The sequence below is a fragment of the Mizuhopecten yessoensis genome, unplaced genomic scaffold (genome assembly GCF_002113885.1).
Source record: "Mizuhopecten yessoensis strain PY_sf001 unplaced genomic scaffold, ASM211388v2 scaffold4121, whole genome shotgun sequence".
Classification (NCBI taxonomy): domain Eukaryota; kingdom Metazoa; phylum Mollusca; class Bivalvia; order Pectinida; family Pectinidae; genus Mizuhopecten; species Mizuhopecten yessoensis.
Window position 1 is genome coordinate 1,845,510 of NW_018405386.1, and position 10,625 is coordinate 1,856,134.

A 10,625-nucleotide genomic window follows, 5' to 3' on the forward strand; every position below is an offset into this window, starting at 1 on the left:
AACATCAGTATGGTAAGACTGGGTCCTATTCTGGCTCCTTTTACATCTGTCTAGCACATCAGTATGGTAAGACTGGGTCCTATTCTGGCACCTTTTACATTTGTTATACAACAGTAATTAAGTAAGGCTGGTTCCTATTCTGGCACCTTTTACATTTATCTGGTTCATCTGTAAGGTAAGGCTGGGTCATGTTCGGCTAATGTTATACATGTAACCTACGAACGGCTCGGGCCCAACACTTTATATACGTGTAATAACTAGCCGGCGGTCACAGTCCAGCGATCCATCAACATTCGCTCAACCGTACTACCGCATGTCCATCCCGAAGTAAGGACAATGACGCCATCAAATGGTATTGAAATGCTAGTGGTCAAATATTTACAACGCATGGTCAAGGTGATGTTCTTGCTTCATTCCGTAAACTAGAAGAATGTGTTTTATATTAGATACATATTTTTAAACTGATTTAACCTTTGGACGGACTGCCTTGTAACGTATCGCAAGGCCATGGACACTTTTTGTGTTTGAAATGATCCAAGTGGCCGTAACACCGACAAAACTGACATGGAAACGTTAGGTGTTAGTGCTGTCCTACTATAAACACAACAGGACTTTACCTATATGACGCGTGGGCCATGAATCTGAAGTTTAAATGTGAATCACATCCTGATAAACGCAGTGTCATATAGTGGTACAGGACGAGGAGACATCCTATCTAATAAGCACCGTCTTCCGTTACTGGTACATTTCGTGTCACCTGACATCAACTGGATTGGTTTGGACTCAATTTATTGAAGAGAATAAGTTTGTCAACAACACAGGATTGAAATACAAGTAAGTACACTTCTTAATATTCTTATTCGACATGTATCCCTTGTCGTTCATGATTATTGTGTCTTGTAGTAATGGATAACATTGGAGGTTGGATTTATCATTATTTGTATATGTTTGACCGTCTCTGTTTATCTGGATAACAGACGTATGATATATATTAAAACAGGAATATAGAGACATCTTGTTATACAGTTCAACAGGAAAACTAATACTTATTCTCCCGTACAGCAAGGGATTTGTAGCACCTGTACCGATACAGATATTTGTAAATGTAATCTAGTTATAACTTAATAACGTTAATACATTTCAGGTAAGAGTTCACGATATATTTGTCCTACTCGTGATCAGTAATGTCACTTTCTAGGTACACATCGATAGATCATATTTTTCATCAAGGTATTGGTTTTAAGTCATGCTAGGTTTATGTGGGAAGTCTGCCTAACTAAACCCACCAGTATACAAGACGCCATTAGCGAAATATATTCCCATGACTGAGTCATACATGTATTACATAAGGTTATGTTTGGCTATATGCATATTGTTCAGGCCATATATAGATATTAATTATACACACAGAGAAACTCGATTGTCCAGTTGGACAGCGCGTGCCTGTCACTGATCTCGTCTGACGTTTATAGTACCGGACACATGATAGCCACTTATTAGGGAATACCATGATGGGATGTTTATTCATTAGGTAAAAAGTGCATCAGGACACTTCAGCTCCCTGTATAACCTTATAGTTGGAACGAACGCAAAGCGTAAGACACCTTACCACAGATTGTAACATTATTGGGACACAGGACCTCTGATTTTCAGTCCCATCCAAAGTTCTACCGATGCCATTTATTATCATCCTCTGACCCATTAGTTGATGGAATATATATATATATATATATAATATCATTGCGTTATTCTATGTGACGTAGACTTGAATTGAATTCTACATTTTTAATTTAGTTTAAATACGATTCATAGTGTACAAATAGTGTAAATAGTAGACTTATTTTGGCATGTTTAAATGATTAAAACAGGTTGATTACAACAAAAAATGTTGATATTTGAATTCAAAAAAGCAAAACATTTGAATTAAAAAAATCGGTTAACTTGGAACATCTTTGAACTAAATTATAAATTTTAATCGGAAAAAACCCCCATATTTAATTAATCATCTAGAAAATACATTTCCATTCACAAATTGAGTTAAAAACACTGTCGAAATATCTTTTTAAATTCAAATATGTATTTTTAAATCTATATGTAAAATGTTGAATTCAAATGTTATTCATTGGATTAAAATACATATTTCGGTTTTGCTACGTTCGACACGCCATAACTGTACGGTACCTTTTCAAGTCGTGATGTCGTTAGTGGATTGATCAATAGGATTTTAACAATGATGTTTTACGATTATTTTATGACCGAGTATGTTTGTGATGTATACCATTGACCCCGATTCCCGCACTAATGTGTCAGTGTCGGACTTGCATGAATAATTTTATTGTCACTGTAAAACAAACCTTTACTGGAACGTGGATTTTTACATAACGGAACGAAATATTAATTGGCTTTATAACTTTTTGTTTCGTCACGCAAAATTACTGAAAATATTTGTTTTTTCGCTTGCCGGTTTTTTACCAGTAAAGTATGATGTATAATACTATAAAGAGCTAAAAATTTTGTTATTCCAAAGTTTGCGACTCTCAGTGATTGCCTTTAAATAATAAACAAGGGAAATATAATTTAGTTTTTTCACCCAATAAATCATTAACGATAAAGGCAAAAGAAATGTAAATCATGGTACTATTGAAAGTGCACACCAGTTGACTACGTATAGGTGTTGTTAATAGAGATTAACACGTGCTATATCGCATGGTGGGTAAGTGTGTAGATGTATATATATATATATATTCATATATAATGCACGATTAGTAATGTCTGATGTGTGGACAGGCTGAGGTGATGTTTGATTTATAGCAACACAGTCATCTAACACTCCCGTCTAAAGTAGAGAGACGTGTTGGACTGGTGTACTATATGTGTACACATGTGTAATCAAACAGGATCCTCATATCCAACAAAACGCCCGTGCAGGTGTATCCCACTGCATGATCGTAGGAGGCGACTAATGTGGACGCCTGCGTAATCGGGGGCTTTCTTTAGCGTCTTCGGCTTACTTGGCAATTTTAGAGTGCCACGCTACAATGTCCAGTTTAAGATATTTCGGGGATATGGTATGCTAAAGTGGCCCTATCATATGCGACTTCAAACCGCAAATCTTCGAATAAACAATAAATTCACACCAATAAACATTACAAACCGGGAAAAATCCGAAATGTTCTATTTCGTTAGTTTTAAAATCTATTGGAATTCATTACTAGAACGACATTTATTATCTAATAAACCATGATTTTAGTAAATATGACTGTATCAAATATTACGTCATTAAAATATAATGACATCTGCGGATAGCTAGACTGACTTGTGGAGGTTTCCAAATGTCTATTCTGACGTCATAATCATCAATGTTTTAAAAATGTATTTTGTTCTTTATATTTAGATCAAATTGGATTTAGCATTGCCAAATGACCAAATAAAATGACGAGTTTGATTCATGACATGGAAATATTATCTACGTAAAAATTCACAATAGGAAGTTTTTTTGTTTGTTTTTTGTTGTAAATTGGTGCTTCTCAAATTTTAATTAATTATTGTAACAATAATATGTACAACCGGGCAAATTCTCGGGTTAAGTCCGCGATATCAGAGGGATCTCTCCCTTCTCATCTTAATTACTAACACGATACAATTAAGCTGTCTTGCATTGTTTTTGCAATGATTAATTGTTTTAACGAAAATAACCTTGTCCGCGGTCGCCTCATGTGACGCACATAAATCGTCCATCATCTGTTTGTGTTTTAAGTACCAAACTTTCTTGTATTGTTGATTTTTTTTATCACAACCATGTCACAACCAACCGTCTTCAAATGACATTGGCTGTTGGGAGGACGTTAAACCCAAAACAAAAAAGGCACAATCAGTCTGTGTTAATAACACGCTAACTTCTTCTTCACCTGACTTGACCTGCTGTATTTTTCTCCTACGTACTGTATTTTACCGGCAATGTTTACTTTGGCAACTTGGGTGACCACTTTGTCAGAATACTAGTATTATGATCACTGGGGTGTCATGTTACGGTACCATGTTCAGGAAACCATATTTCTGTGAAATGACAATCTAAAGTTGTCCTCTAGTAGCAAAACCGTCTTTACAAGATTTTGCGATGACGCAATAACCCAGAAAGAAAATAAACCTAACCCTTAGTACAAATATGTTTTTATTACTTGCACCAGCTGGCTTCAGCTAAGGTTGGTAAAACTTACCCACGTTAAAGCCAGCTTGTACAAGATACACGCTATCCTGTTCTTCAACCAACACTAACCCTTAGTACAACCAAACATTTAGCACATTTGTCACAACCCTGTCTCTTCCATATCTCGCAATAATAATATCAGAATATGACGTTATTTGGTTTTGGTGACCACAGTTTTGACTTTTATTTTCGTCATTATGTGATATTGTATCTAGATTGTGGTAACGGAGCAATGTCACGTGACGATTAATTTAAACGCAATTGAAGCTTTTCTTCACGCAACGTTAGTCATATGAATAAAGATGAAATCTGTCGTGTGTTTATGAGTGGTTTTGCTTAAAATTTTGACAGCATTACATAATAAAATTGGCGTCCACATCTACCGTAAACATGGCTTCACGGTAAAGCCAGGCTTAACATACCATGTGTCTGTTTGAATTATCAACTTCATATTTAAACTTTCAAGGATAAATGTCAGAGTTAAGATGAATTGATATGAAAATCTCGAAGTAACCTATGTATATTGGGTGATATGTTTTCAGTCTGTCTTCGTCTTGATAGTTTTGGCTAACGTTGGTTTTTACATTCTCACTCTTATATCCTTGTTTCAATAGTGATACCAAATGACTCGAATGAATTGCAAAATGGCAGAATTTGGCGATAGTAACAATAGTAATGAAGCTCCTTTTAATTAACATGAAAGAGAAAATACAACGCTATGCTTGATATTATGCTAACTGTGTATTGGAGATGTATTTATGAAACGGGATTGACCATTTTTAAAAGTCCTTTATGAGCAAAATCTATTGATGTTATGAATTCGATTTTTTGCAAACTGTCATATTAATAGGAAAAATCGATAAATCTCCCCTCGTTTCATTTTCAATCTCACTTTCCGTCAACGTATTTTAAGGTCCTCTTTTGCAATTGTTTCTAAGATGTTACTAAGATGAAAATCTCCCAACCCCATTTATAACGCCAAAATAACAGGTAATGGCAATAAGTCTCATAAAATTATACTCAAATAAAACAGAACACCGTTAAAGAGGTTTTTGCGGTGTGTGAATATTTTCACTGGCAGTGGTTTTAAAATCTATATATTCTATATATATCTATTATCTTTATAATATATTAATAAACGGTCACGTGTGGATATTTCGCGCTTATTTACTCTACGCAAAAGAAACCTGAAGGTTTCTACACCGCGAAAATTTCATCTTGACCAGTATTTTATTTATGTTTATGTTCAAAACTTGATGGCCAAATGTTAACTAATTACAATATTAAATGGGTTTTATAGTATATATGAATGACGAAAAATGTCATGTTCTGGATTAATATGTCCCGTGTAGTATAGCACGTATGTAACTGGGGATAAAATAAAGTAATTTTGGTGTGCACTTGAGCTGTATCCTTGACCCATGGACGCCTATCCTGTCATTTAACGATTGGCTTACTGTCAATCATTTATTCACAACTGCCGATACACGGCTAGTGGTCAATTCAGGGTCAGTTTATAATATGTACTCCACTCGTTAATAGATCAACGTACGTACAAAACCCCGATGTGGGATATTCATTGGAATTTGTAGCAAATTAACGGTGAGATTATTTTTCATAAATTGCTTCTATTGAAAATTGAAATGTGGAATATATTTGTTCCCGAATTGAGCAGATCTGTAAAAAGATCCTACAAATACTTTTTAATACAATTTTATTATTAATCTAATACATATATACAATCATATCATCCAGCCGCAATGTTTTAATGTGATTTCTTGTTACTTGTTTTTCTCTAATACGAGTTTTATGATGTTTTGAACCCTACACCAATGTACATCTTATATGTAAGCTGGTCAACTATTCCGTGTTTTTTTTTTTTTTTTTATAAAATTGGTTCTCAATTATAATGTTCGGACCATGATGAACCTGTATATAACATAAAAGTAGGCCACATTACTGAAATCCTACCTACAGGACAGTATTGTAGCTACGAGACTGAAGTTTTTCAAAGAATGGTGGTTGATTTGTTCGTAATTTTCAAAATGGTCTTCAGATGGCTATATTCTATGCTAAAAAAAGTAAAAACTGCACACATTGTAAGTATACCGAATAATATGTATTTGAAACTATAAAAAGAAAAAAATTGAACCATGAAATTTTCAGATAAGGGTCCTTATCGTGAAAATAAATTACGTCAAAGTTTCAGGGAACCTATGATATTGTAAATCAAAAAGGAGATCGACCTCAGGTGATTAACACGGTATTACAGCTTGCTATGAGTTTGTGGATGATGGCGAACTATATTTTGTGCATTTGCTTTGTCTTGGTAGTGCTATAATCATGTTGATATATTTAAGAGATTTTCTATTCTTATAGACCCGGAAAGATGCGTTTGAAAATCCTGGTTTTTAACATCCTCCTGTCATGCGCACTAGACTCGGTGTACGGTCATGGTCGGCTGATCGATCCACCGTCCCGTTCCACCATGTGGCGATACGGCTTCAGCAATCCGCCAAACTATAACGACAATCAGCTCTATTGCGGTGGACTTCAGGTAAAACAACAACAATATTTACTTGGTTGGTTGGCTTAGGTTTAAAACATAGAAATATAAAAAAGGAAGCGTCGCAGCAATATCCGAAATTTATACTGTGTACTTGATGTTGATATAACTCGCAGGGATTTTAATTTCGCTATATTCGCAGTCAACAAAGAATGTGTTCATTAAAAAACCTAGTGAATATTATGAGAGTGAAATAATAACACACACAAAAATGAAGAGACATGTTAACCTTTTCAGTAACTTTCATAATTATTTGTTTTCAGGTTCAATACGAACAAAATGGCGGGAAATGTGGGTTATGTGGTGATAACTGGGCAGGTGTTCACGAAAACGAGGCTGGCGGGAAATATGCAAATGGTATAATAGCGCGGACTTTCAAGTCTGGGCAGGTGATGACAATCAGGATAGAATTGACAGCCAATCACAAAGGCTACTTCGAGTTCAAATTGTGTGCTAACGACGACCCGCGGAAGAAGGTCACACAGGATTGCCTTGACCAGTATGTGCTTGAGGTCGTGAACCCTGACATCCGGGGAACTAAATACCCCGTGCCCAACAAGAACGGCCACCAGAAACTCGAGTTGCAGGTTCGTCTGCCAAGTGGCGTCCGGTGTCGGGACTGCTTACTCCAATGGAAATACAACGCCGGAAATAGCTGGGGGAGAGACTCGAACACCGGGGAACAATGTCTTGGATGTGGAAACCAAGAACAGTTCTACGGATGTGCTGATATTGCTATCGGCCACACCGACATACAAGAGGGTCTTTCTCTCATCACAGGTAAAAACATGAAAACTTCAAACTCTATGACCATTCCTCCCCCTCCACCAGAAGGCCTCACATTTGGAGACACCTGGAATTCACGTCCAACACAACAAGGCGGTCCTCTTGTGACACAGTCTTTTGCTCAGGCAACAGAGAAAGGCGTGATTGTGTATAAAGACTTCGAGGAGTTCCGAAGAAGATTTCAGAACAGTAGAATCCAACCATGCGTATGTCACGCATGTGTCGGATCTACGTGTGTGTGCGAGTGTTTCTTCAGCGGACACACTTCACATGTTCCCACGTGGTACCACCGTATTTGCATTCTGTTGGTAGCCATAGTCACGTGCTTAATGACGTACTATGCAAATAAAGATCCATGATTTATGAACCTTTTACCGATCATGAAAACAAAACAAAATGTGCCAAATAATTATATGCAAGAAACATCACTAACAGGAACATTATACATCTGATTATGTCATATTTTGATATACAAACTAGATGAATTGTGTTTCTAATGGTGCTGAATTGACGAATACTGTCTGTATGGATGTACTGCATTTTTCAGAACGTTTCCGTTTTTTTCCATCATCCCTTCCTTTGTACTGTAACTGACTATAAGATTTAAGATTCAATACTTATTAGTATTTGCTGGATTTAAAGAAGAGTTTTAACCTTATTATTGTTCACATCATAGAGTCCAATCCACGGGAGTAGTATTGTTTGAAGCAGCAAAATCGCGAAATAAGTATTTTCTGGAAACATCGTAGTTTACAGTACATTGAAAATACTCGTATGGTTGGTCTGTGCCGATACTTGGTGTTCACAAAATATGTCTCAGAAGTCATGTAGCAAGGCTTTCATATATACATCGAACCTGACACCAAGGGCCATATAAGGTTCGCTTCACAAAAAAAATCGTTTAAAATGTAAGTAATATTTTGCAAAGGGATACCCGTAGCATGCAAGGTGGTCAGCATGTCCGTTAGATAATTTTATACAATGTTAAGGTATGAATAGGTTTCAGTAGTGCACACAAGAAAACGTTAACCTTTAATTTGCAGTAACTTTCGAAATATGCCTTGCAAACATTGATCCCAATGGTGACGTTTGGCTATTACTATCCTAAAGCTTTTTTCGCACCATTGATCAGCTTGTTTTTACTTCATGGTTTTACGGAAGCTAAAGAATAGGTACCAGTATCCTGACATCTCTAGCTTTGTCGCCTGCTGAGCATTGGTAGTAATATCGACATAACGAAATCTCCTTTCGAGAAGGCTGAGATGCGTTGAAGTGTATCGTAGAATTAGGTAACGTATGCTGATTTCTGTGTGTTGTCTTTTTCACAGGATAGTATCTAGTCCTTATATAAAAATTAATCAAATTTGTTTCAAGTAATTTATGACAATTTAAAGTCACACAATAACACATGGTCAATGAAATCTGCTTGAGATACAACCTCTATTAAACCAACCACTTATGCTAAGAGCCACTCGAGTAGAGTCCACCTTTCACTTATCTCAAGTTAATTGAGCCTGTATAACAAGATAACATGTTATACGCAGCCACTTCTTTATTGTTTCTAAATATTGCACGTCAGTGCAAGTTAGACATCTTAGCTTACGTGTTTGTTCAGACTATTAACATCATAATCTCATTTAACCCTGAAATTTCAAAATGAACTGTTCCAACATTTGAATTAGAGGAGTTAAAATGTGTCTTCCTGGGTGAATGAGTTAATAGAGTAACATTATTTGTCCTGTTATATAACGAATACACCATGATGTTGTGGACACCCATTGGTCAATTCCATTTTGGTCTGGTTTGCCAATGCGGGAACATTTCAGTGAAGGTATTCAAGGTATTTTTGAAAGCCAGGGTTGAGGGGGAGTGCGCATGGTATTTAAATTGCTGATTGAAGAGTTTCAAAGTTTGACCAGATATTCTGAAACGTCTCAACCTGACGTATCACGATGATACCTTGCAGGATAGAGTTTACCCTTAAGGTTGGTTTTCATGCGGGTTTTTTTTCTTATTCAATGTTTGTTCACGAGTAAACGAAACGTTACTAGAAGGCATATTTTGATATATCTTCCTTGTGTCAGATAAACCCTCATATGCATGAGTATTTATACATTTATAAAAGGTAAGTGTCATTGTGCATGCTATACGTTGTCAAATTATGTCAAAACGAGAAGAAATTTGCATATTTCGTGCAACTAATCAGAAGTGGCACGCTTGTATATCATCTGTGATAAAATAAAATATATAGTTGCTGCAAAATGAGTGAGAGTTATCCTTCTTTGTGTTTAAGTAAACCCCCTTCAAGAGAGGTAACTGCCCATGGTTTGTAGGTATGTTGGTATTTTTCGTACAATCTACATGTTGGTATGTCGCTAGTAGAAGTCATTAGTCACTAGTCTAATGAAAATAACTTAGATTATTAATCAGTGTCTTCGTTCATTCATTTTACAGGTAAAGTTTAAAGTCAGATATTTGGATGAATATTTTCTTACTGATAAAAAAAAAAAAATCATATGCGTATAACATGTGCATACATTTGGGTTTTGTATAGATAATATTCTCAAAATGTCTTAAAAGATGTATGTAAATGGATATCTGTTTTAGTTTATGATGGCATTTATATAATTAAGTAATCAGATTAAAGACGTCTGACCTTCGAGCCAGTCATATGTTCTTTTCATGTTTGAGAATAAAGTTATTAGTGAGATGTGAAAGCGTGCACATGACTACGATAGAGATGTTGATCGTGAATCTAAGATCCTAAATGAACAACTTTTCAAATTGGTTTTTTTATAATGACCTTTTTTTGTCAGGAATTATCAAGAAGACACCATATTCTGAAATAGCGAAGGTATAAATTTAGTATTTGGATGCATTGTAGCGAAAGTTGTACTATAATGTATTTTCGAGAAATAGATTTCGGCGACATTTCCTCAATTAATTACCCCGCGTTTAACATGTTTTTGAAAATTTTGTCAACATTTGGAGATTTTTATGACGATTAAGATATTTATTGCATTATTGATATTTTGCTGGCTGTGGTGATCGATATTTCCTACATCT

At 35.7% G+C, this 10,625-nt stretch overlaps 1 protein-coding gene across 2 annotated transcripts; it reads left to right on the forward strand.

Annotated features, from left to right (window-relative positions):
- The first annotated feature begins 270 nt into the window (after positions 1-270).
- Positions 271-10,065, forward strand: LOC110448596. Of its 2 annotated transcripts, none has more exons than XM_021494928.1 (3): positions 271-834; positions 6,587-6,764; positions 7,037-10,065. In XM_021494928.1, exons 2-3 carry the CDS (start codon positions 6,597-6,599, stop codon positions 7,916-7,918), a joined length of 1,050 nt encoding a protein of 349 aa, XP_021350603.1. In that variant the 5' UTR covers positions 271-834; positions 6,587-6,596; the 3' UTR covers positions 7,919-10,065. The 2 variants fall into 2 exon arrangements, with proteins under 2 accessions (XP_021350603.1, XP_021350604.1); XM_021494929.1 differs by lacking the exon at positions 271-834 and adding an exon at positions 5,729-5,809.
- Positions 10,066-10,625: the final 560 nt, after the last annotated feature.

Coding starts and splice junctions, on each gene's coding strand:
- LOC110448596 (XM_021494928.1), top strand. CDS start 6,597: ATGCGTTTGAAAATCCTGGTTTTTAACATCCTCCTGTCATGCGCACTA. Junction 6,765..7,036: donor TCTATTGCGGTGGACTTCAG/GTAAAACAACAA, acceptor ATTTGTTTTCAG/GTTCAATACGAACAAAATGG.